At 46.1% G+C, this 27,219-nt stretch overlaps 1 protein-coding gene across 1 annotated transcript in view; it reads right to left on the minus strand.

Annotated features, from left to right (window-relative positions):
- Window positions 1–663: 663 nt before the first annotated feature.
- The window catches only part of LOC137677142 (tyrosine-protein kinase Fer-like), a 276,620-nt gene continuing 250,064 nt past the window's right edge, over window positions 664–27,219 (minus strand). Inside the window, exons 15-17 of the mRNA XM_068424347.1 lie at window positions 10,471–10,625; window positions 2,045–2,167; window positions 664–1,071 (exon numbers count right to left, since the gene is read on the minus strand). Of these exons, the coding sequence (XP_068280448.1) occupies window positions 929–1,071; window positions 2,045–2,167; window positions 10,471–10,625 (421 nt within the window). The 3' untranslated portion in view covers window positions 664–928. The remainder of the gene's footprint in view (window positions 1,072–2,044; window positions 2,168–10,470; window positions 10,626–27,219) is intronic.

Consider the following 27,219-nt stretch of genomic DNA (forward strand, 5'->3'; position numbering starts at 1 on the left):
ACGCTTTACTGAAATCGAGATAGACCACATCCACAGCTTTACCATCATCTATCCACCGGGTTATGTCCTCATAAAAGGCTATCAAGTTGGTTAAGCATGACTTCCCCTTGGTGAAGCCATGTTGACTGCCCCTAATGATCCCCCTATCCTTGATGTGCCTAGAGACAGCACCAAGGACAAGTTGTTCCATTACCTTTCCGGGGATGGAGGTGAGGCTGACCAGTCTGTAGTTACCCGGGTCCTCCTTCCTGCCCTTTTTGAAGACTGGAGTGACATTCGCTTTCCTCCACTCCTCAGGCACCTCTCCCGTTGCCCACGACTTAGCAAAGATGATGGAGAGTGGCCTAGCAATGACTTCTGCCAGCTCCCTCAGCACCCGCGGGTGCATCCCATCAGGGCCCATGGATTTATGGACGTCCAGGTTGCTTAATTGGTCCCTGACCCAGCCCTCATCAACCAAGACAGACTCCTCCTCTATCCTGACTTCTTCTGGGGCCTCAGGGGCCCGGGGCTCCTCAGGACAGCCTCCAGCAGTATAGACAGAGTTCCATAGTGTTCATATCTGGGACAGGGATAGGAGAGTGAGAACACAGCATAATATAGAAAACCTTTGAAAAATTTCACTAGCATTTATTTGCTGTAAAATAGATAGAAGTCGCAGTCACTTAAATCTATAGTATGTGCTTTTCTATTTACGTGTATCCTAAATTACAATATTACTGTGACTGGATATATAGCATTTGGCAGAATGTCTTTAATGCAGGTGTAGACATCATTGGTACACTTGTATATAAAAAAAAAACCAGTTAATTTTAAAGCAATTAGAATACTATTGCAAATAATGTTGTATAAATGCAGTGTTTAAGGGGAAAATATTGCTTTACTGGAAAATGAAGTCCTGCAGACTGAGTTTGGCACTAGTTTATCACTATGTCACTTTCTTTTTGATTGAAGACAGCTCTTTCTGAATTTCACTGAATTTTGGCCGGTTTTCAGGTTTATAGGCCCAGCACCTCTGCATTATTTTATATATTTCTTCTGGACATTTTTGCGGTGTTGACATTCGGTATCCTGGTACACAAAAAAAGGGAAAAATATATAGCATTGAAAAATGATACATATTGACACATTTAAAAGGAAATGAGCGAGGTTCAATATCATTACATTAAGAAATATTGAGGGTAAATTTTATATGTCTTGTAATATCTTTCTCGGTGGGTTCATACAGAATTGCAGTACTTAGGTAGTAAGACTTGTTTTTATAAACACTCCTCTCCTCTGAAAAACATCAGATTTTTTTCTTTGGCTTTTTAAGGACAAACTTCCGTGGTAATCTACAGTGATTATAATTAACAATAGCATTCTATATAACTCAGCAAACAAGTTTTTTTATCATCTGGTAGTTTTACTAGCTAAGAACCTGTTTATGAATTATGCAGTAGAAATATGCAGAGGAGGGAGAGTCCTGAAATGCGACTAAAGATGATGAAAAGAAATCTAAGACCTGAAACCCTGCTCACAGTTATTTGTTACTTATAAATAAAAGTCTTTTGATTATTTTGTAAAAGAGAAAAAAAAAAAAGTGTCATTCACTGTTCAACCAGCTTGCCAATCATCTCCACCATAACTTAAAATTTTTTCTGAAATACTTTAATAGAGAAGATGATAGAATGATATAAAATTTTTTTCTAGCAGTTTGGGATATTTCCACTTGCATTAGCATTATCTTAACTAATTCATTCTGGTCAAGCCTCTATTTGCACAGCAATCAATCCCTCCTCTCCATTTCACCTTTTAGTTCTGTAGCCACAAAAGCCAACATGCTCTGTCCTCCTTTAAGTCACTAATCATTATCTTCCTTTTTGTAAGAAGCCTATAAATCACACTACTTCTCCCAGAAAGCTAAACAGCAATTAAACAATTTCATATTTTTGTTAAAGTTGCTAGATAACCCATATGTTATTTCTTTGCTATTTTTATACTGTATGTACCTACATCCCTATGGATCTACATAGCATCTTTTTTGATCCCTACAATTAACTACCTTTCTCCACTTGTTCTCGTGCTTGTTGGTTCATCATTCCAGGGTATGGGCATACTCCTAAACTGAAGGTCTCCCACAAAAGGATTCCAAAGCTCCATACATCACTCTCAGATGTGTATCTCCCTAAGGAAAGGAAAGAAAACCAGTGGCTTAACTTACAGAATAATTCATGTTTTACATGAATTTTCATATTTTCCACAGAGGTAAGCATTATTTTGGCAAGCTTTAAGCATGATAAAGCTGTAGCTCCTAATGAACATTCTTCAGATATCATGTTCTCCTGTATTTCAAATTCTAAACATAAATTATCTTAAAGTTAATTCCTAGGAATAATATAAGCTAACCTAAAGTTCTGTAATTTGACAGAGTCTTGTTACACAAAGCACATGGCTGAGAAGATCACAGAATCACAGAATCAATCAGGTTGGAAGAGACCTCTGGGATCATCGAGTCCAACCATTGCCATGACTCCCACCCAGCTTGGTGTTATCCGCAAATTTGCTGAGGGTGCACTCCATCCCTATGTCTAGATCATCTATAAAGATATTGAACAGCACCGGCCCCAGAACTGAGCCCTGGGGAACACCGCTAGTGACTGGCCGCCAGTTGGACTTTGCCCCATTCACCACCACTCTCTGGGCTTGGCCATCCAGCCAGTTTTTAACCCATCGAAGAGATCTTACCATATTGATAATTTTCCATTTAAGTTAAGAATTTCTTTCCATTTATTGCCCAAAGATATTTTTTAAATTTTCTTTTAATACAAAAGGACAGAAAAATGTCAGGTTTTTTTTTCCTTGTTTATAATCACTTTCAACTCTGAAGATGCTTTTAAAAAAATTACCTTTTCCAGTTCCCTAATATAGCATGGCAATGAGTCCTCCAAGAGGAGCTAAAATCAGTGTAGTTCTTAACTGCAAAGAGGACCTCGGTTTCTTACTCTGAGAAACTACTCTCTGGAAATGAATCTACAGTTGCTTCAACTGTTATTTAATTTGGACCTTGAAGAACTGATGTACCCAATCAGGTTAAAAAAAAAAATAATCTGGCCTACTACTATCTTCAGCTATGCTTCAGACAGAAGGCAAAATTAAGATAATTTAAATACAAACCTCTTTGTGGAATGAAAGCTTTATATTATGGGAGAAGAACAGCTCTTGGGGGAGATATTTCTATTGTCCCTGATGGATTTCCATCAAGACGCACACTATATCAGAAAGTGTAGGCTCCTAGCCCTTTGTAGCAGGGCCTATGAAAATGTTACCTTAAAAACCCATTTATCATATTTCTGTCATCATTTTTCATGACTGTATTTCTTTGTTACATTCTATGAGTGTCTTTATTCTTAAAAACATACACATGTTTGCAAATGTGCTTGTTCATCTCTGAGCATTAAACTAAATCACTTCTCTTATATCCCCCTCCTTCTGTCTCATTTCCAGAAAGGCCCTATAATTGCATCGCTTTTGTCAAATTTTCAGCTAAACATTTTAAATCTGGTTATACTAGAAAAAAGGAAAATACATGTAAATTATAGTGACAGTTGGTGATATGATAACTGTTCTGATAGATGCATGTGATTAATTTTATTTTTAAAGAAAGTACAACTTCTACACAGTTAATTGTCTTTCCCACTATGATATTATCTGGGAAAAAAAAGGGCATGCTCTTTCATAAACAAATACAATAATTTATTAACATTACAAAGAACTGGAAAAGTTGTACTGTAAAAACATATGCATTAAAAGTTCATTTTAATCTTGAGATAATAATTGGAAGCAAAAATACTCTACACCTTGGCCTAAATATGTAATTTTATTAGGTGCATTTAAAGCAATTTTTCACTTGCCGGAAATGATGGAAATCATATAGTCACAAGTAAAAATAATGGTATGGAATGGCACTGAACAGTACCCACTGAACTAAAGGTTAAATCTTCCATATGCTCCAGTAGCATCAAGATTTCATTCATGACTTCATACACAACTCCCTAACAACAGTTCCATTTACCTTAACCCAGTTTCTAGACTTCCCAACCTCAATTTTGTCATTTAAAATCTTTTTGTGAGTGCTATTAATGTCATATAAAATGAATCCAGAAGTGTTTAAAAAAAGGCACTTCTATTTATTTTCTTAAGCACTGTATCATTCATGTAATGACCAAATAACCCTATTTCTCATTTTCCTCCAACCATTAAATTTTGCCATTAAGAACTGACATGCTCAATGGTTGTCATCTAGTTTTGAAATATTGCACATTTAGTTCTGTTTCACTCTGGTATCCTTAACTACTTTCAGTGTTACCTACACAAATTAATACAATAGTTATGACCATATTATTAGGATGGCAAAACACAAACCAACTTGCACTTTCAAGGGATTTGAAAAAATGATCCATCAAAAAAAAAAACGACACAGAAAGCTTCAACCATATTTTGAAAGCTGAATATTAGACTGCTGAATACTTTAACAAATGTTTGAGGTTATTTTCCAAACACTACAGAAAACCACTTAAAACTAACTGGGTATTGATTCATTTTAGGAAACAGCAAATAAGTAAAGATGTTAATCAGCTATATGTTGTTCTCCTGTAAGGTGTGGAAAATAGTAGAGACTCAGAAGTACAAAATGAAGGTGGTGTCATAAAAGCCAGTTTCCTGCTTAATGTAGTAGACTGGACTGGTATGGCTTTCCATTATATATCCATTATATATCAAATAAATGACAAGTACTTTTGAAACAATGAAAATAAAAATTCAAAACACCTTTTATAGTGGAATAAACACCCAAAATAGAAATAGTATTCCATAGTGAAAATCATCAACACTAGCACCTCTTAGAAAAATAGAGGGTCAGTCACTCTAACTGCATTTATTATTAGCTTTCCAAGGGGAAGATTTGCATTATTGTACTATGGCATTAACTTTTGCAAAAGTGCTAATGAAAGGGATTCTTCTTCTAACAATCATAAGTCAGAAAATTATGATTTCCAATACATGATTTTAAACAAAAGCTCTAAAAGGTGGGAGAAGTATTTAGAGAAACTTAACAGGAAGAACTCAAGTAAAGAATTGGTTGAGAGAAGTGTGTTCAAAATATGACCTCATTCATTTACTGTGCTGCTGCTTCTTCACAGCTCACTTTACTTAGAAGAACTAAGCCCCGAGCTGCTTCCCCCCCACCCTGGACCCGGAGGTTCCCGGCAACGAATCAGGAGAGGAGGAGGCATAGCCAGAGGCACCGCGGGCGATTTAAACGCGGTGAAACCAGAACAAACAGCTGACAGCGGCGGCAGCAGCGACTTGAGGTTAGTGCGAGGGCGAGGGCGGCATCGGGCTGTAACCGGGCGGTTTTCGTACTCTTGACCCCCCTGGAGCAGCAGCCCCGAGCTGCTTCCCCCCCACCCCGGACCCGGAGGTTCCCGGCAACGAATCAGGAGAGGAGGGGGCGTAGCCAGAGGCACCGCGGGCGATTTAAACGCACCACCCCCTGTTGATTGGGGGTGGTGATTGATTGGGTGATAAAAAGCCTCCTGGAGGACAGGGACTAGTCCCTGCCCAGGGGGTAGAGGGAGAGTCAGCAGTGATTGTGTGAGTCAGCAGTGACTGGGTGTGTCCCAGGGCAGGAGAGGCCGCAGCAGCCTGCAGCTCGTTGGGGAGGGCGCTGACTCCCTCCCAGTGCACAAGGCGAGGAAGGTGCCAAGGAGCTGTGAACCAGGGGTGTCACCAACAGGTATTTCCCAGCTCAGTGAAAGAACAATGGTATCTACCTGGCGGAAGAAGACCAAAATGGATGTGGGAACCCAGACAGAACTACCACGGAAGGAGGCGATGGTGCAGGTTGCCGGCTGCAGGGAATGCTATAGCGTCTCTGTGGTGTTAGGGGGCTGTGTGCGCTGTGAGCAGGTAGATGATCTGCTCGGCCGAGCGGCACAGCTGCAAAGCCAGGTTGAAAGGCTTCAAGCTGAAGTAGAAAGGCTTAGGAGCATTCGGGAGGCTGAAATGGAGATAAACTGGTGGAGCCAGGCTCAGCCCTCCCTGCAACAAAAATGGGAGCACCTGCCGGAGAGCTCCCAGGATTGAGGGACCCCTGTACTCTGCCCCTCTCAGGTGGAAAACAATAACTTAGAGGAGAGGAGTGAGTGGAGGCAAGTCTATGGCCGTGGCAAAAGGCGAGTGCCCTCCTTGCCCACCTTGCCTCCACAGGTGCCTCTGAGCAATAGATATGAAGCCCTAGTGGAATACAGCCGGTCCAATGGGGATGTGGTGGAGAGGCAACCTATATCAGAGGTCCCACCACAGTCAGAAAAACCTGACAGGCGTATAGCTACCTCCTCCACAAGGAAGAAGAGAAGAGTTTTAGTGGTTGGAGACTCCTTCCTAAAGGGATCTGAGGGCCCAATATGCAGAGCTGCCCCCCATCACAGGGAGGTCTGCAGCCTGCCTGGAGCCCGAATCAGGGATATCACCAGGAAACTCCCCAACCTGGTGAAGGCCACAGACTACTACCCCCTGCTGATCTTCCAGACAGGTGGGGAAGAAGCTGCATCCCGTAGTCTGAGGCGGATGAAGAAAGACTACAAGGCCCTAGGACGGTTGGTGAAAGAGTCTGAGGCACAAGTCGTTTTCTCCTCCCTCCTTCCATTTTCAGGTGATGACGTGGGATGGAATAGTAGGATTCTCTCTATTAATGCCTGGCTACGAGACTGGTGCTACAGGCAGGGCTTTGGGTTCTTTGATAATGGCTGGTTTTATAAGACACCAGGCGTGACGGTAATACATGGGAAAGGTTTATGTCGTAGGGGCAAAAGGGTTCTGGGACAGGAATTAGCAGGGCTCATTCGGAGAGCTTTAAACTAGATTCAAAGGGGGATGGGGTAGTAGCTGGGCTTGCACCACTGGGGCAACGCTCTAGTGTTGAGGTAGACCAGGAGGCCTCCCATCCCCCTGGGGTGAAATCAGTGTGCTCAGCTCGCTCCCTGAAATGCCAGTACACCAATGCACGCAGCATGGGGAATAAACAGGAGGAGTTAGAAATCCGTGTTCGGTCGGGGGGCTATGATCTAGTGGCAATTACAGAGACTTGGTGGGACACCTCGCATGACTGGAATGTGGTCATGGATGGCTATGTCCTGTTCAGGAAAGACAGGCCGCTAAGGAGAGGTGGTGGAGTTGCTCTTTATGTGAGTGAGCACCTAGAATGTATTGAGTTCTGTCCAGGGGCGGATCAGGAGCGAGTTGAGAGTTTGTGGGTGCGAATTAAGGGGCAGGCTGGCAGGGGTGATACTGTTGTGGGTGTCTATTACAGGCCACCGGATCAGGATGAGGAGGGTGATGAGGCCTTCTACAGGCAGCTGAGAGCAGTCGCTCAATTACAGGGCCTGGTTGTCATGGGGGATTTCAACTACCCTGATATTTGCTGGGAGGCCTACTCAGCCAGCCATCCTCAGTCCAGGAGGTTCCTCCAGTGCATTGATGATAACTTTCTGATGCAAATGGTGGATGAGCCAACTAGGAGAGGAGCGCTGCTGGATCTTATCCTCACTAACAAGGAGGGTCTGGTTGAAGCGGTGAAGGTTGAGGGCAACCTTGGTTGTAGCGACCATGAGATGGTAGAGTTCAGGATCTCATGTGGCAGGAGCAGAATATCTAGCAGAATCACAACCCTGGACTTCAGTAGGGCCAACTTTGGCCTTTTCAAGCAATTGCTAGGGGAAATCCCATGGGACAGGGTACTAGAAGGTAAGGGGACCCAAGATAGTTGGTTAGCATTCAAGGACTGCTTCTTCTGAGCTCAAGATCAGAGCATCCCATCAGGTAGGAAGTCAAGGAAGGGTACCAGGAGACCTGCATGGTTAAACAGGGAACTGCTGGGCAAACTCAAGTGGAAGAAGAGGGTGTACAGATCATGGAAGGAGGGGCTGGCCACTTGGGAGGAATGTAAGTCTGTTGTCAGAGGATGTAGGGAGGCAACTAGGAAAGCTAAGGCCTCCTTGGAATTAAACCTTGCAAGAGAGGTCAAGGACAACAGAAAGGGCTTCTTCAAATACATTGCAGGTAAAGCCAACACTAGAGGCAATGTAGGCCCACTGATGAATGAGGTGGGGGCCCTGGAGAGAGAGGATAAAAAGAAGGCGGAGTTACTGAATGCCTTCTTTGCCTCTGTCTATACTGCTGGAGGCTGTCCTGAGGAGCCCCGGACCCCTGAGGCCCCAGAAGAAGTCAGGATAGAGGAGGAATCTGTCTTGGTTGATGAGGGCTGGGTTAGGGACCAATTAAGCAATCTGGACGTCCATAAATCCATGGGCCCTGATGGGATGCACCCGCGGGTGCTGAGGGAGCTGGCAGAAGTCATTGCTAGGCCATTCTCCATCATCTTTGCTAAGTCATGGGGAACGGGAGAGGTGCCTGAGGACTGGAGAAAAGCGAATGTCACTCCAGTCTTCAAAAAGGGCAAGAAGGAAGACCCGGGTAACTATAGACTGGTCAGCCTCACCTCCATCCCTGGAAAGGTAATGGAACAACTTGTCCTTGGTGCTGTCTCTAGGCACATCGAGGATAGGGGGATCATTAAGGGCACTCAGCATGGCTTCACCAAGGGGAAGTCATGCTTAACCAACTTGATAGCCTTTTATGAGGACGTAACCAGGTAGACAGATGATGGTAAAGCTGTGGATGTGGTCTATCTCGATTTCAGTAAAGCGTTTGACACTGTCTCCCACAGCATCCTTGCAGCTAAACTGAGGAAGTGTGGTCTGGATGATCGGGTAGTGAGGTGGATTGTGAACTGGCTGAAGGAAAGAAGCCAGAGAGGGGTGGTCAATGGGACAGAGTCCAGTTGGAGGGCTGTGTCTAGCGGAGTCCCTCAAGGGTCGGTACTGGGACCAGTACTATTCAATATATTCATTAATGACTTGGATGAGGGAATAGAGTGCACTGTCAGCAAGTTCGCTGATGACACAAAACTGGGAGGAGTGGCTGACACACCGGAAGGCTGCGCAGCCATTCAGAGAGACCTGGACAGGCTGGAGAGTTGGGCGGGGAGAAATTTAATGAAATATAACAAGGGCAAGTGTAGAGTCCTGCATCTGGGCAAGAACAACCCCATGTATGAGTACAATTTGGGGGCAGACCTGTTGGAGAGCAGCGTAGGGGAAAGGGACCTGGGGGTCCTAGGGGACAACAGGATGACCATGAGCCAGCAGTGTGCCCTTGTGGCCAAGAAGGCCAATGGCATCCTGGGGTGTATTAGAAGGGGTGTGGTTAGCAGGTCGAGAGAGGTTCTCCTCCCCCTCTACTCTGCCCTGGTGAGGCTGCATCTGGAATATTGTGTCCAGTTCTGTGCCCCTCAGTTCAAGAAGGACAGGGAACTGCTAGAGAGAGTCCAGCGCAGAGCCACAAAGATGATTAAGGGAGTGGAACATCTCCCTTATGAGGAGAGGCTGAGGGAGCTGGGTCTCTTTAGCTTAGAGAAGAGGAGACTGAGGGGTGACCTCATTAATGTTTATAAATATGTAAAAGGCAAGTGTCATGAGGATGGAGCTAGGCTCTTCTCAGTGACATCCATTGACAGGACAAGGGGCAATGGGTGCAAGCTGGAACACAGGAGGTTCCACATAAATATGAGGAAAAACTTCTTTACGGTGAGGGTGACCGAACACTGGAACAGGCTGCCCAGGGAGGTTGTGGAGTCTCCTTCTCTGGAGACATTCCAAACCCGCCTGGACGCGTTCCTGTGTGATATGGTCTAGGCAATCCTGCTCCGGCAGGGGGATTGGACTAGATGATCTTTCGAGGTCCCTTCCAATCCCTAACATTCTGTGATTCTGTGATTCTGTGAACTAATTTTTCTAGTTTTACCTACAAGCTAAAAAGCTAAATCCAGCAGTTTTTATTTTTGTTTTGAAACTATTACCCACATAGTATGGACCACTTCACTCAATCAGAAATAATGGATTTTTCCCCCATAATAGCATAGCAGTATATAAAAATGCACATAAACAAAAGCTGCAGTTTAAAAAAAATAAAGCATTTTTTTCTCTCCAATGCAATGATTTATCTAATAATTTATCTGATAGAATGCTCTAGAATGTTAAAAATCTTCTGCCTTTATTTTAAAATGCCGTAAATCTGCAGAACTTCCCACTCACTGGAACGAGTTAGCAACATAACCACAGCATTATTTTAGTGTTGCATAAGTAGCAATTTTGATGTTGCTCCCTTGTTCTTTTTGAAGGGAAAATAGCATTTTTACATAACTTAAATGAGGCTGAAATATTAAAACTAAAATATTTTAAACATCTGTTGATCTGAACTGGGAAAAAGGAAAAAAAAAAATGTATATGTTCAAATACTGTCCATGATGTAGTCCCCTTGCTCCTTATACTGTATATTTTTTATACCAAGAAGATAAAGATATATCCTTACCATAGTTGAGAGCTTCTGGAGCAGTCCACTTGATAGGAATCTGCTTTAAGCCTGATGATGAATAAACTCCATCATCCTCTTGACGAGACATTCCAAAATCGCTTATTTTCAAAATGTTGCTTTCATCTACCAAGCAGTTCCTTGCAGCCAGGTCTCTAAGTTAGAACAAGAAATAAACGCCCATATTTTCACATATTTGAAACTACTAAAAGTCATTTAAAATGTGAAGAAAAATCTTAAGTAGTGTACTGGGTCTGGCTAGGATGGAGTCAACTTTCTTCATAGCAGCCCATATGGTACTGTGTTTTGGATTTGACCAAAACAATATTGATAACACACCAATGTTTTAGCTATTGCTGAACAGTGCTTGCACAGTGTCAAGGCCATCTCTCTTTCTCACTCTGCCCCCATCAATGAGTAAGCTAGGGGTGGACAAAAGGTTGGGAGGGGACACAGCTGGGACAGCTGACCTGAATTGACCAAAGAGATATTCCATGGCGTATAATGTCATGCTCTGCAATAAAACTGGAGGGGAGCGGGAGGGGAGTTTTTCCATGGTAGTTGTTGCTCGGAGACTGGATGGGCATTAGTCTGCTTGTGGGAGATGGTGACTGACTGCCTTTGTATCACTTTTTTTTTCCTTCACTTATTAAACTGTCTTTATCTCGACCCATGAGTTTTTCTCGTTTTCGCTCTTTTGATTCTTTCCCCCATCTCATTGCGGAGGAAGTGAGAAAGCAGCTGGTGGGTGTTTAGTTGCTGGTCGGGGTCAACTCACCACAAGTAGGTTCCTATATCTTTTCTATCATAGCTGAGTTTATCAGTAAGAGTGAGTATGTCACAACAGTGTGTGAGTGTGTCACAATGTCACTAGGTTTCTAGAGACCAAATAGATACTCATTTCAATGATGAACTAAGCAGACGTAAGGCAAAGAGCTGCTGTTGCTATACTGCCTATTGAGGTCACAGAAATAAACCTGCAGATTAACAAATTTTACTTGATGCAAAATGAGACTGAACTCAAAGAAGCAGCCCGAAATGTGTTCTCACAATTGTGAAAGACACTGAGAAGCCAGAGGATTGGCTCTATCTTACCTCTATTATCATTACAGTTTCCATCAAAAATCAAAAGCTACTGAGCATTACAGGAAAAAGTATTTTGGTTCAGTGTTGGATGAGAAGCTCAGAAAAATCAACATCCTTCTTTTCCCTCCCTCCATCTCAAACACGCTTTTCAACAAGAAACTGTAAATATATAGGGCAACAAAAAGAAATTGTAAATATATAGGGCTTTTGAGAGAAAACCACTGTGAAGAGTCAATATTACAGATAACTTTGCTGTTAAATATTTGTAGTAACTCATCACACTTTCTAGATGGCCTTTTAAAAAAACACAAATATGTTCTGTTTTCTCTTCCTTCTCCTTATCTTTCCCCGTAGAAAACATCCCAAAGAAGTACAGATATAATTGCATGGATTTAGGTGCCCCTCTCTGGAGAATTGTTTTTCTTTTCATTGTCCTGGTTCGGCCTAAACCAGGCCAATTTTCCTTTCAGTGATTTTTACTTTCAGCTAAGTCTCTCCTAAGTAACTGCACTTTCTGAAACTAACTGCATGTTTTGCAGACAGCGTCTGCTTCTAGGACTGATAACACTCAAAGTTTGTAGTTATCGCTGAGGCACCGGTAGGGATGTTATGCAGAAAGGCTCTTGCTGTACTTAGTCTCAGAGAAACCAAGGTCACTGCTAAATTCCTCCCTGCTTACGAGTGAAGAGTCAAAGGGGGGGTCGCACCTGCAGGGAGGAGCGGACAGGGCAGGTGACCCAAAATTGACCAACGAAGGTATTCCATCCCATACACGTCATTCTCAGTATAAAACGGGGGGATCACGAGGGTCTCGCCCCCTTCTTCTGCCCCCTTCCCTTGCTGCTTCGGCTGTGTTTGGGTGTTTCTGCTGCTTCGGGCTGCTTCTGCGGCTTGAGATTTTGGTCAGTGTCCAAGGAAGACTCTGTCCGTTTTCCTGCTGCCCCCGATCCCGATCCGTGCATCCCTGAATCCAGCTCTCGACCGTCGCTGGGCCCAGCCTGGGCCTTCCCGGAGCCTGCCCTGCAGTGCCGGTGGTGACATGGCCGACATCGGGGAAGCTCGATCTTGGTTTTGTATATATTTGTATATATTTGATTATTCCAATATTATTATTATACTCTTTTTCATTATTATAGTTTATTAAAACTGTTTTAACATTCCAACCCGTAAGTCTCTCTCCCTTTTCCCTTTCCCTTTGGGTGGGGGGGAGGGTTAACAGAGAGCGTCTGCCACAGGTTTAATAGCCGGCCCAGCTTTAAACCGTGACAGATTTATTGGCGCCCAACGTGGGGCTCGAGAGAAGCTCCAACAGGTTGCTCTGATAAGACGAATCCCGGCTTCAGCGGGAGGAGACCCGGTGAGCTCAGCTGTGAGAGTATCAGAGTTCTTCCTTTGAGATTTATGAGGGGTTGGAAATTAAAACAGACAGCTACGATGGTAATGTCATTTTTGAACGCTGTGTTATCTCGTCTCTTTATAAAGCCTTTTACAGAGTTAAATGTAATAATACCTTACTTGCCGTATGCGCTGTTTGTTAGTGTTTATGTGCAGTTTATCACTGCTGGGCACTGGTTAATATGCATTGTTTTGTTATGGCGTTTCATACTGATTTATGTCGTGATAAACTGGGCTGTTACTATTCTGACCTCGGTAGCAGAGATTTTATCTGCGCACTCCAGGAGTCCTTTAGCTGATTGTGTTAATGATTACACTTCCAATTTTACTTTGGGAAATAGTACCTTCTCCTTTTCTGCCAAGGTGATTCCTCTAGATTTTGCGAAATTAGGATGGTGCTGTCTAGGTGGCATGTTTTTATTTTCGGTTGTCCTGAATGTGTTTCTGATGTGGGATAAGATTAAATATAGGTGCAGGGACAGGTGTAGGTGTTATGCAGACACCTCAGATCCTACAGCGTGTGCTGCCGCTACAGCTCACACCGCAGCTGCTACACCCCCCAAGATGGCCACTGCAGCTACTCAGACTCTAACGAGTCTCAGCACTCCCACGACAGCCACTGCATCTACTCAGACCCCAGCATCTACTGAATCTGTACCAATCGCTACTGTAACCAGGAAGAAATACCAAAAGAAATCAGCTTGTGAAGAGAAGGATGATGACTCAGAGCCTTCTAAGGCAGAGCCATCACATGACCCAGGTGAGGGCCCTTCTCAGTCAGAGTCAGGGCCTGACACAGATGGGGGTTTCCTTGATCGTCGTATTAAAGCAGACCCATCACAGAAGAAAGGTCCTTCTAAAGCAGAATTATCACATGAGGAGGACTCGGATGTAGAGATAACCTACCACTCCTTATCCCTGAAGGACCTGAGAAATATAAGGAAAGACTTCAGCCGTCATGAAGGTGAGCCAATTATTACCTGGTTGCTCCAATGCTGGGATAATGGGGCGGATAGCATGCAATTAGATGGTAGAGAAGCCAGACAGTTGGGATCCCTGTCCAGAGATGGTGGTATTGATAAGGCGCTCGCAAGAAAGTCAAACACTATCAGTCTCTGGAGGCGACTCTTGTCAGCTGTAACGAGCAGGTATCCCTATAAAGATGATGTTCTGAGCCACCTAAGCAAATGGACCACTATAGAAAAAGGTATTAACTACCTTAGACAACTAGCTGTGCAAGAGATCATTTATAGACACCCATGGGAAATTGTAGATCCTGTAAATCCTGATGAAGTGGAATGCAACCGATCCGTGTTCCGGAAGGTTGTGCAGAGTGCTCCACCGACACATACCCATACACTGTCAATATTAGTATGGGGAGAAGATGCTACGGCACGACCTAGTGTGGGCGAAATGGCTAACTGTATGCGACAGTATGAAGATAGTATTTCTTCCCCACTGCAGACCCGCATCTCAGCTGTGGAAAAACTGACTAAGGAAAACAAGGACTCATTTAAACAACTGTCAGACAAACTGTCCAGGATAGAGAATAAACTTGACTCTCTACCTACACAGGCCTGCGTTGCAGCTGTTAGGAGAAAACGCCCTCCTACAGGACCAGCTCAAAGGAAACGGAACACATCACGAGGTATCCTGTGGTTTGCCCTGCGTGGTTATGGGGAGGACATGAGCAGATGGCATGGACAACCTACCAGTACCCTACAGGCACGAGTACGTGAGTTGCAAGCTAAAAGAAATACCAGAGAGAATTTTCCTAGGAGGAGGGCTGCTCCAGTTACCAGTGAGCAGGACCCCAGTCAGGGTAGATGGGCCTCAAATCCCTTTTTCCCAAATGTGAATAGGGGAAATGAAGGTCCAACCCCCGTGAGCAGCACGAATCCATTCCTTAATTAGGGGGGCCCTGCCTCCAGCCAGGTGGAGGAAAGGGACAACCGAGTTTATTGGACTGTGTGGATTCGATGGCCTGGCACATCAAAACCACAAAGGTATCGAGCCTTGGTAGACACTGGTGCACAGTGCACACTAATGCCATCGAATCATAAAGGGGCAGAATCTATCAGTATTTCGGGAGTAACAGGAGGATCTCAAGAGTTATCTGTATTGGAGGCTGAAGTGAGCCTAACTAAAAATGAATGGAAAAAGCACCCCATTGTGACTGGCCCAGATGCTCCGTGCATCCTTGGCATAGACTACCTCAAGAGAGGGTATTTTAAGGACCCAAAAGGGTATAGATGGGCCTTTGGTATAGCAGCTGTAGAGACTGAGGACATTAAACAGCTGTCTGCCTTGCCTGGCCTCTCAGAGGATCCTTCTGTTGTGGGGTTGCTGAAGGTTGAAGAACGACAGGTGCCAATTGCTACTACCACGGTGCACCGACGACAATATCGCACCAATCGAGACTCCCTGATCCCCATTCATAAACTGATTAGACAATTAGAAAATCAAGGAGTGATTAGCAAGACTCGCTCACCCTTTAATAGTCCTATATGGCCAGTGTGAAAGTCTAATGGAGAATGGAGATTAACTGTGGACTATCGTGGCCTAAATGAAGTTACACCACCGCTGAGTGCTGCCGTGCCAGACATGCTAGAACTTCAATACGAACTGGAGTCAAAGGCAGCCCAGTGGTACGCCACCATAGACATTGCTAATGCATTTTTCTCTATTCCTTTGGCACCAAAGTGCAGGCCACAGTTTGCTTTTACCTGGAGAGGTATCTAGTACACCTGGTGGAATCGACTGCCCCAGGGGTGGAAACACAGTCCTACTATTTGCCATGGACTGATCCAGACTGCACTAGAAAAGGGTGGAGCTCCAGAACATCTGCAATACATTGATGACATCATTGTATGGGGTGATACAGCAGCAGAAGTTTTTGACAAAGGGGAGAAAATAATCCAAATTCTTCTGAAAGCTGGTTTTGCCATAAAAAGAGGCAAGGTCAAGGGACCCGCCCGGGAGATCCAGTTTTTAGGGATTAAATGGCAAGATGGGCGTCGCCAGATCCCGATAGAGGTGATCAACAAAATAACAGCTATGTCCCCACCAACTAACAAAAAGGAAACACAAGCCTTCTTAGGCGTTGTGGGTTTCTGGAGAATGCATATTCCAGATTACAGCCAGATTGTACGCCCTCTTTATCAAGTAACCAGATGGAAACCCACAATCCTGAACTAAATGAACTTGATGAACTTTTTGTATAGAGATGAATCATAAACTAGTGATGTCTGTATATATTTGAAAATGAAAAGGTAGTGGTGATCTGAGTATGACATGAATGGTATGGAATAAGGGGTGGAATGTCCTGGTTCGGCCTAAACCAAGCCAATTTTCCTTTCAGTGATTTTTACTTTCAGCGAAGTCTCTCCTAAGTAACTGCACTTTCTGAAACTAACTGCATGTTTTGCAGACAGCGTCTGCTTCTAGGACTGATAACACTCGAAGTTTGTAGTTATCGCTGAGGCACCGGTAGGGATGTTATGCAGAAAGGCTCTTGCTGTACTTAGTCTCAGAGAAACCAAGGTCACTGCTAAATTCCTCCCTGCTTACGAGTGAAGAGTCAAAGGGGGGGTCGCACCTGCAGGGAGGAGCGGACAGGGCAGGTGACCCAAAATTGACCAACGAGGGTATTCCATCCCATACACGTCATTCTCAGTATAAAACGGGGGGATCACGAGGGTCTCGCCCCCTTCTTCTGCCCCCTTCCCTTGCTGCTTCGGCTGTGTTTGGGTGTTTCTGCTGCTTCGGGCTGCTTCTGCGGCTTGAGATTTTGGTCAGTGTCCAAGGAAGACTCTGTCCATTTTCCTGCTGCCCCCGATCCCGATCCGTGCATCCCTGAATCCAGCTCTCGACCGTCGCTGGGCCCAGCCTGGGCCTTCCCGGAGCCTGCCCTGCAGTGCCGGTGGTGACATGGCCGACATCGGGGAAGCTCGATCTTGGTTTTGTATATATTTGTATATATTTGATTATTCCAATATTATTATTACACTCTTTTTCATTATTATAGTTTATTAAAACTGTTTTAACTTTCCAACCCGTAAGTCTCTCTCCCTTTTCCCTTTCCCTTTCCCTTCAGGTGGGGGGGAGGGTTAACAGAGAGCGTCTGCCACAGGTTTAATAGCCGGCCCAGCTTTAAACCGTGACATCATACAGCATTACTACTTGCTGCAGTAATTCCATAAAAATCCATATTTAACTTAGAAAAGCAGCAAAAATTCCTTGTTTTCTATTGTGAAAGCTGTAGAAATTGAGCACAAATTACACTGAGTTGCTACAGAAAAAGTTAATTAGTAAAAGAATAACCATGACTTTAACTTTCTAACACCAAGATTATGGAAGTTCCTAGTGATTATTATGAACAAAGGAAAAAGCCCCTTCCTCCAACTGCCAAAGAGTAAAAATTAATATTTCATTTTCAAATTTCATTTTTAAACACTAATCTGAAGTTTCTATAAACACAAACAGCACAGTGACCACATGTCACTAATACGTTGAATATACTGAAACTACAGCAGATAGCTCCCAATGCTTTTGCTAAAAATCCAACAGCAAGTTAAAGAGGAAGTGGAGGCAATTTCTTCATGCTGAGAATTGTCTGTCAGTGAAGACTTAAACCTGATAAACTTTTCTTTAAGAACACCCCTGGAAAGAACCACACAGCAGGTAATACCTAGTATTTCAACTGAATTCCATCAGTTAAAACCACAACCACGTTATTAAACCCACAGGACAGACTGCCTCACTGAAGCAATTAACCATTTTATACCTTCTCCCTGGGTCAGGTACTTAAAACACACTCAGCTGATAAAAACAAGCAATTAATTATTGAACAGAATCAGTATACCTCCACTGCACATTTAATTCAACCAAAATAGTCTATTATCTGATCAAAAAAGAAGGGGTGGCAGGTCTACAAGTGAAACCTGTTTTTTTATGGACTACAGACACTTCCTCTATTCCAGCCACTTCAGGTAACTTCCCATGCTGGCTGGGTAACTAAATCAAAACATACCTGTTTCTGAAGTTTCTTGCTACTCATGTGTTGCTACTTTTGCTATATGTGGAGATCATATCAATAGTATGTCATATCAATTAGTCTGTGTCTAATAACAGATAGGAAAAATAAATATTAGAGGGTCAGAAGCAGATCCTTCCAAGTGCTCTGTGTTATCCTCCTCCTTTATACTTTTTTTATTAGTTTTTTTTCATATTGTTGTAGTTATCACATAATGAATAATAATGGAAAATATTAACTGTAATACTAATCACTCCTCTCAGTTCCTAATGTCATCCTCATTATCACAGATTAATAGTGCTAGGAAACTAAAGACGATTCAAGTTAGATGCAGTAATGCTTTCTTAATAATCTCAGCTCTTCTACTTGCTATCCATATTGTTGGATATTGTTCAGTTTTCCCCAACTATAAAATGAGTAGATTTCCCCACCTCAGAGCAGAAGTGAGATTCAATTACTCCCTGTAAAGCATTTTGAGATTTTTCAGACAAGGGATTTAAAGATTTTGCAAAAACAAAAGTATCACAGAACGGTTGAGGTTGGAAGGGACCTCTGGAGGTCATCTGGTCCAACCCCCCTGCTGGGAGACAGTGTCAAAGGCCTTACTCAAGTCCAGGTAAATAGCCACTGCTCTCCCCTCTTCTACCAGGCCAGTCACTTAATCATAGAAGTTTATCAGATCGATCAAGCATGACTTCCCCTTGGTGAAGCCATGCTGACTACTCTTGATGACTTCCCTCCATGTGCCTGGAAATGATTCCCAGGATTAGCTGCTCCATCACCTTCCCAGGGATGGAGGTGAGGCTGACAGGCCTGTAGTTCCCTGGGTACTCTTTCTTGCCCTTCTTGAAAACAGGAGTGACATTTGCATTCCTCCAGTCTTTGGACACTTCTCCTGGTCACCATGATTGATCAAAGATTATTGAGAGTGGCCGTGCAATGACATCTTCCAGCTCCCTCAGCACTCGTGAAAAACAAAAAAAAAGAGCCCCAAACAACTCTCTTCAGTAACTAAACACAACCACAAAAACCAGAATTATATCTAAAAATACATTCTTCCACAGAATCTTTTTTTCTCCACCTGTAATACTAAAATGTATCCTATATTCCAGGAATAGTCTGCATTGCACTGCTCACTCTCACTGTAATCATAGTGTCTTGGTGAACATATCTCTGTGAACTAAGGTTACAAAGATAATATTAATCAAAAGGCAAACTTTGGAAGTAATATAGGTCAAAGAAAACAGAAGAAAATAAAAACTACCAATAAAGCTTAAGCATTTAAATTACTTTAGTGCACTATAATATGGTCTAATTAGAAATTTAAGTTGGTAAACAAATAGTCTATTCATAAATGTCAGATTTCTAGAAAATAACAACTATATTGAAATATAAAATGCATTCACTAGATATTGGAAGGAGGTGTTAAGTGTTTTAAAAAATGCTCTAAGTAAAGATAAATACTGAGATATATCTGTATCTCAGTATATATATAACTTAGTCAGTGAGGTATGCAATGGTAAGTTCTGTGGCTGAGCGCTAGACTGAGGTGGACGTGGGGGTTTCCGGAGCCAGGGAAACCCAAGGAAGAGCAGAGAGACTGGCCAGCAACCGTGGGTGATTCAAACGGCCCAGGAGAGCACCAGCAACCAGGGTGGGCAAACTGGGGGTGGCATGTCACACAGGGAGTGGCGCAGCAGTTCGTGCAGAAAGACGCACGGAAGGGCATGCAGGAAGAGCCCTGCAAACTGCTTGTAGGTCCACAGCCCAGGGAAGTGCTCTAGGTCCCTGCCATAATGGTGAACACCCGCCTCAGAGTTAAAACCAGCGTTTCTACAGGGAATCATAAAATCATAGAATCATAGAATGGTTTGGGTTGGAAGGGACCTTAAAGATCATCTAGTTCCAACCCCCCTGCCATGGGCAGGGACCCCTTTCCACTAGACCAGGTTGCTCAAAGCCTCATCCAATCTGGCCTTAAACACTGTCTCACTACCCTCACAGTAAAGAATTTCTTCCTAATACCTAATCTAAATCTACCCTCTTTCAGTTTAAAACAGTTACCCCTCGTCCTGTCACTACTTGCCTTTCTAAAAAGCCCCTCTCCTGCTTTCCTGTAGGCCCCCTTCAGGTACTGGAAGGCTGCTAGAAGGTCTCCCCAGATCCTTCTCTTCTCCAGGCTGAAGAGCCCCAACTCTCTCAGCCTCTCTTCATAGGAGAGGTGCTCCAGTCCTCTGATCATCTTCGTGGCCCTCCTCTGGACTCACTCCAACAGCTCCATGTCCTTCTTATGTTGGGGGCCCCAGAGCTGAACTCAGTACTCCAGGTGGGGTCTCACGAGAGCAGAGTAAAGGGGCAGAATCACCTCGCTCGACCTGCTGGCCATGCTGCTTTTAATGTAGCCCAGGATACAGTTGGCCACCTGGGCTGCGAGCGCACATTGCCGGCTCATGTTGAGCTTCTCATCAACCATCACCCCCAAGTCCTTCTCCTCAGGGCTGCTCTCAATCCATTCTCCGCCCAGCCTGTATTTGTGCTTGGGATTGCCCTGACCCACGTGCAGGACCTTGCACTTGGCCTTGTTCAACTTCATGCAGTTCTCATGGGCCCAGCGCTCAAGCCTGTCAAGGTCCCTCTGGATGGCATCCCTTCCCTCCAGCGTTTCGACCACACCACACAGCTTGGTGTCGTTGGCAAACTTGCTGAGGGTGCACTCAATCCCACTGTCCATGTCGCCGACAAAGATGTTAAACAGGACCGGTCCCAATACCGACCCCTGAGGAACGCCACTCGTCACTGGTGTCCACTTGGACATTGAGTTGTTGACCGTAACTCTCTGAGTGCGACCATCCAGCCAATTCCTTATCCACCGAGTGGTCCATCCATCAAGTCCACGTCTCTCCAATTTAGAGACAAGGATGTCATGTGGGACAGTGTCAAACGCTTTGCAGAAGTCCAGGTAGATGATATCAGTTGCTCTTCCCCTATCCACCAGCGCTGTAACCCCATCGTAGAAGGCCACCAAATTTGTCAGGCATGATTTGCCCTTAGTGAATCCATGTTGGCTGTCACCAATCACCTCCTTGATTTCCGTGTGCCTCAGTATAGTTTCCAGGAGGATCTGCTCCATGATCTTGCCAAGCACAGAGGTGAGACTGACTGGCCTGTAGTTTCCCAGGTCTTCCTTTTTTCCCTGCTTGAAAATGGGGGTGATGTTTCCCCTTTTCCAGTCAGTGGGGACTTCACCAGACTGCCACAACTTCTCAAAGATGATGGATAGTGGCTTAGCAACTTCATCCACCAGTTCCCTCAGGACCCGTGGATGTACCCCATCAGGTCCCATGGACTTGTGCACCTTCAGGTTCCTTAGATAGTCTCGAACATGATCTTCTTCTACAGGGGGAGGTTCTTCATCCTTCCAGTCCCTGCCTCTGGCTTCTGTGACTTGGGTGGTGAGGCTAGAGCTCTTGCCGGTGAAGAATGAGGCAAAAAAAGTTATTGAGTACCTCAGCCTTCTACATATCCCGGGTAACCAGGTCTCCCATTTCCTTCTGGAGAGGGCCCACATTTTCCCTAGTTTTCCTTTTATCACTGACATACCTGTAGAAGCATTTCTTGTCGTCCTTGACGTCCCTGGCCAGATTTAATTCTATCAGGGATTTAGCTTTCATAACCTTGTCCCTGGCTGCTTGGACAATTTCTCTGTGTTCCTCCCAGGCTACCTGCCCTTGCTTCCACCCTCTGTAGGCTTCCTTCTTGTGCCTGAATTTGTCCAGGAGCTCCTTGTTCATCCATTGAGGCCTCCTGGAGTTTTTGCCTGCCTTTCCCTTTGTCAGGATGCATCGCTCCTGAGCCTGGAGGAGGTGGTCCTTGAATACTAACCATCTTTCTTGGGCCCCTCTTCCCTCCAGGGCTTTATCCCAAGGGACTCTACCAAGCAGGTCCCTGAAGAGGCCAAAGTCTGCTCTCCTGAAGTCCAGGGTGGTGAGCTTGCTGCACACCGTCCTTGCTGCCCTATGGATCTTGAACTCAGAATCACACACAGAATCAATCAGGTTGGAAGAGACCTCTGGGATCATCGAGTCCAACCGTTGCCCTTACACCACCCTGTCAACTAGACCATGGCACTAAGTGCCATGTCCAGTCTTTTCTTAAACACATCCAGAGATGGTGACTCCACCACCTCCCTGGGCAGCCCATTCCAATGTCTAATAACCCTTTCTGAAAAGAAATTCTTCCTGATGTCCAACCTGAACCTCCCCTGGCGAAGCTTGAGGCTGAACTCCACCATTTCATGGTCACTGCAGCTAAGGCTGCCCTTGAGCTTCACATTCCCCACCAGCCCCTCCTTGTTGGTGAGAACAAGGTCCAGCATGGCACCTCTCCTCGTCGGCTCCTCTATCACTTGGAGAAGGAAGTGATCATCCACACATTCCAGGAACCTCCTGGATTACTTGTGCCCAGCTGTGCTGTCCTTCCAGCCGATATTGGGGTGGTTGAAATCCCCCATGAGGACCAGGGCCTGTGAATGTGAGGCTACTCCTATCTGTCTGTATAGGGCCTCATCCGCTCAGTCTTCCTGGTCAGGTGGCCTGTAGCAGATGCCCACTATAATGTCTCCCGTCCCTGTCTTCCCTTTAATCCTGACCCTTAAACTCTCAGTTGGCTCCTCCTCCATCCCCAGGCAGAACTCCATGCACTCAAACTGGTCATTGACATAGAGCGCAACACCCCGTCCTCGTCTCCTCTGCCTGTCCTTCCTAAAGAGCCTGTATCCCTCCATTCCTATGCTCCAGTCATCAGAGCCATCCCACCACGTCTCCGTGATGCCAATAAGGTCATAGCCCTGCAGGCGCGTGCACGTCTCTAGCTCCTCTTGTTTATTCCCCATGCTCCATGCATTTGCATAGAGGCATTTCAGTTGGGCCCCTGACGAAGCTGACTTCCTGCTGAAATTCCTTTCCGCTGCTCTTCCGGCGCTCTCCTGCTGACCTGCCATCCTTCTCCAGTCTCTGGCCCTGGCATCAGACTGGCAGGATTGGGATGGACTGAGGTTCCCCTCCCCCGGCAACTCTAGTTTAAAGCCCTCTTCACCAGCTTGGCAAGCCTATGACCCACGACACTCTTGCCCTTCTCTGACAGATGGACCCCATCGGCTGCCAGTAGACCAGGTTTCTCAAAATGAGTCCCATGGTCTAAGTAGCCAAACCCCTGGCTATGGCACCAGTCCTGTAGCCATGTGTTGATTTACCTAATTTGACTGTCCCTTTCAATCCCCTTCCCTTTGACTGGGAGGATTGATGAGAAAACTACCTGGGCCCCGGAGTCCTTTACTGCTGCTCCCAGGGCTCTGTAGTCCTTGATACGCCTCGGACTACTCTTGGCTGTATCACTGTTGCCCACGTGAAACAGCAGCAGCTGGTAATAGTCCGTGGGCTGTACTAGGCTCGGTAGTCTCTCCGTGACATCCCTGATGTGAGCCCCTGGTAAGCAGCACACCTCTCTAGAGAGTGCATCAGGTTGGCAGATGGGCACCTCTGTGCCTCTCAGTAGAGAGTCACCTACCACTATCACCCGTCACTTTTTCTTGATAGCACTGGTCTTCATACAGGGAGCACACTGGGCTGCCTTACTGGGCTCCAGCATCTCTCCTGATGTGACGGGTCTTTCCTCCTCAGACTGCAGAGGACTGAAATGGTTCTGCAAGGGCACCTCAGGCTTCCGGGGAAGTCTCTTCCTCCTGCTGGTCCTTGCCTTTGCATCCTTCCATTCCTCTGCAGTTTTATCCCCCCTTCCTTCTGTGTGTGCCGCTGGGGGAGTTTTCAGCTGTTTGGCAATGGACTGCAGGGCCACTGCAGCCTGCACTTGGACCCCATTATTCAACTCCTTCTCAGCCTCCTTCATGTCACACAGCCTCCTCACTGTCTCCTGCAGCTCAGCCACCTGCTGCAGGAGGTCCTCCACGTGGGCACACCTGATGCAGGCAGGTCTGCTGCTGCCCATCCCTGCCCCAGGCAAAAGATCAAGGCACGTACCACAGCCTAAGGTCTGCACTCCAGCCTCTCTCCCTTCAGCAGCTCTGTCTGGGTGGAGTCATCGGTCACCGCTGGGGTCGATGGTGCAGATCCCCGAGCCGGAGCTGCAGCCCTTGCTCTCAGGCGAGTGCTCACCATTCTGCCTTGAGGGTCAGGTAGGGTGTCTGCACCCTCCCTGCCGTGCAAACTGCAGCGCCATGCTCTGTTTGCCTGCTCTGTTCGCGGCACTCCTGGTCGCTGGCGCTCCCTGGGCTCCTCTTTTGTAGGAGGGGCCGTGGTTGCTCTGGCAACACCCCACCTTGTCAGCGACTCTCCGCATGAGCCATCTGAGAGCTGCGGGCTCCCTGGCATTTCCTTACCTCAGGAAAAGCCCATGTGTGCCAAGATCTGCCGCTCCATTGCAGGATGGGCCGGCTCCGGAGCAGCTCCCCTTGGCGACTGACTGAAAGCCCCTGTGAAGTCTGATGCTTCCACCCAGATGGAACTGGTAAGGAAAGAGACTTCAGTCCAGGCGGTAGGCTGCAATGAGTGCTGCAACCCTTCCCCTGGAGAAAAGGTAAGTACCTGCATAAGGTGTGCATGGGTTGAAGATCTGTTACGTCAAGTGGACGAGTTGCAGGAAACAGAAGGCTGTGCAGTATTAGAGGAGCCGAGGCAGAGATAGATAAGTGGTATCAGTACAATGTCCCATTAGAGGACACTACTGAGAAAAAGGCACCTTGGACCCTGGTGACCCACAAAACTGGGACTCTGCTTCAGTCTCCACCCTCCAGTATCACAACTAAAAACAGATATGAAGCTTTAACAGCTATAGGTACCCACAAGCAAGATTCACAAGGTGAAACCATACCAGCAGTACAAAGTGGATACCGTAAAAAGAAATGACGAGTGCTTGTAGTGGGTGACTCTCTCTTGAGAGGCACTGAGGCGCCCGTCTGTCGACCTGACAGAGTCACGAGACGTATGCTGCCTTCCGGGTGCTAAGGTGCGAGATATTGCCAAAAGGGTGCCACAACTTGTCAAGAGAACAGACTACTATCCACTGCTTCTATTCCGTGTGGGCACAAGCTTTAAACTAGTATGAAAGGGGAAAGGGGATAAAACCAGGCTCCCTAGAGACAAGCCTGGGGGCGGCACACCAGTGTTTGAGGGACAGTGTGCTAGTGAGGTCCTTCGGTCTGCCAGCTCAGTGGTGGCGGGGGATGGAGAGCCATGCGGCAACAGGGACGCAAGGGTTAGTGATGGTCTAGAAACCGCGGAAGTGCCCCAGAATGGTCATGCAAAAAAAAGGTGACGGGATCAATAGCCCAGCTGAAGTGCATCTACACCAAAGCACACAGCATGGGCAACAAACAGGAGGAGCTGGAAGCCATTGTGCACTGTAGGAGATCAGGTTCAAGACCATCTAAGGAACCTGAAGGTGCACAAGTCCATGGGACCTGATGAGGTGAATCCACGGGTCCTGAGGGAACTGGTGGATGAAGTTGCTAAGCCACTATCCATCATCTTTGAGAAGTCGTGGCAGTCTGGTGAAGTTCCCACTGACTGGAAAAGGGGAAACATAACCCCCATCTTCAAGAAGGGAAAAAAGGAAGACCCGGGGAACGACAGGCCAGTCAGTCTCACCTCTGTGCTTGGCAAGATCATGGAGCAGATCCTCCTGGAAACTATACTGAGGCACACGGAAATCAAGGAGGTGATTGGTGACAGCCAACATGGATTCACTAAGGGCAAATCATGCCTGACAAATTTGGTGGCCTTCTACGATGGGGTTACAGCGCTGGTGGATAGGGGAAGAGCAACTGATATCATCTACCTGGACTTCTGCAAAGCGTTTGACACTGTCCCACATGACATCCTTGTCTCTAAATTGGAGAGACATGGACTTGATGGATGGACCACTCGGTGGATAAGGAATTGGCTGGATGGTCGCACTCAAAGAGTTGCAGTCAATGGCTCGATGTCCAAGTGGACACCAGTGACGAGTGGCGTTCCTCAGGGGTCGGTATTGGGACCGGTCTTGTTTAACATCTTTGTCGGCGACATGGACAGTGGGATTGAGTGCGCCCTCAGCAAGTTTGCCAACGACACCAAGCTGTGCGGTGTGGTCGACACGCTGGAGGGAAGGGATGCCATCCAGAGGGACCTTGACAGGCTTGAGCGCTGGGCCCATGAGAACTGCATGAAGTTGAACAAGGCCAAGTGCAAGGTCCTGCATGTGGGTCGGGGCAATCCCAAGCACAAATACAGGCTGGGCGGAGAATGGATTGAGAGCAGCCCTGAGGAGAAGGACTTGGGGGTGATGGTTGATGAGAAGCTCAACATGAGCCGGCAATGTGCGCTCGCAGCCCAGAAGGCCAACCGTGTCCTGGGCTGCATTAAAAGCAGCATGGCCAGCAGGTCGAGCGAGGTGATTCTGCCCCTTTACTCTGCTCTCGTGAGACCCCACCTGGAGTACTGAGTTCAGCTCTGGGGCCCCCAACATAAGAAGGACATGGAGCTGTTGGAGCGAGTCCAGAGGAGGGCCACGAAGATGATCAGAGGGCTGGAGCACCTCTCCTACGAAGACAGGCTGAGAGAGTTGGGGCTGTTCAGCCTGGAGAAGAGAAGGATCTGGGGAGACCTTCTAGCAGCCTTCCAGTATCTGAAGGGGGCCTACAGGAAAGCAGGAGAGGGGCTTTTTATAAGGGCAAGTAGTGACAGGATGAGGGGGAATGGTTTTAAACTGAAAGAGGGGAGATTTAGATTAGATATTAGGAAGAAATTCTTTCCTGTGAGGGTAGTGAGACAGTGGAAGAGGTTGCCCAGAGAAGTTGTGGCTGCCCCCTCCCTGACAGTGTTTAAGGCCAGGTTGGATGTGGTTTTAAGCAACCTGGTCTAGTGGAAAGGGGTCCCTGCCCATGGCAGGGGGGTTGGAACTAGATGATCTTTAAGGTCCCTTCCAACCCAAACCATTCTATGATTCTATGATATGCAGCAGGAAAACTATGACATAGTTGCTGTCACGGAAACGTGGTGGGATGACTCACTCAACTGGAGTGCTGCAATGGATGGTTATAAACTCTTCATAAGGGACAGGTAAGGTAGGAGAGGCAGTGGGGTGGCCCTGTATGTTAGGGAGTGTTTTGATTGTCTAGAGCTTGAGGATGGTGACAATAGGGTTGAGTGTTTATGGGTAAGAATCAGGTGGAAGGCCAA

The sequence above is a fragment of the Nyctibius grandis genome (assembly GCF_013368605.1).
Source record: "Nyctibius grandis isolate bNycGra1 chromosome W unlocalized genomic scaffold, bNycGra1.pri SUPER_W_unloc_2, whole genome shotgun sequence".
Lineage (NCBI taxonomy): Eukaryota > Metazoa > Chordata > Aves > Nyctibiiformes > Nyctibiidae > Nyctibius > Nyctibius grandis.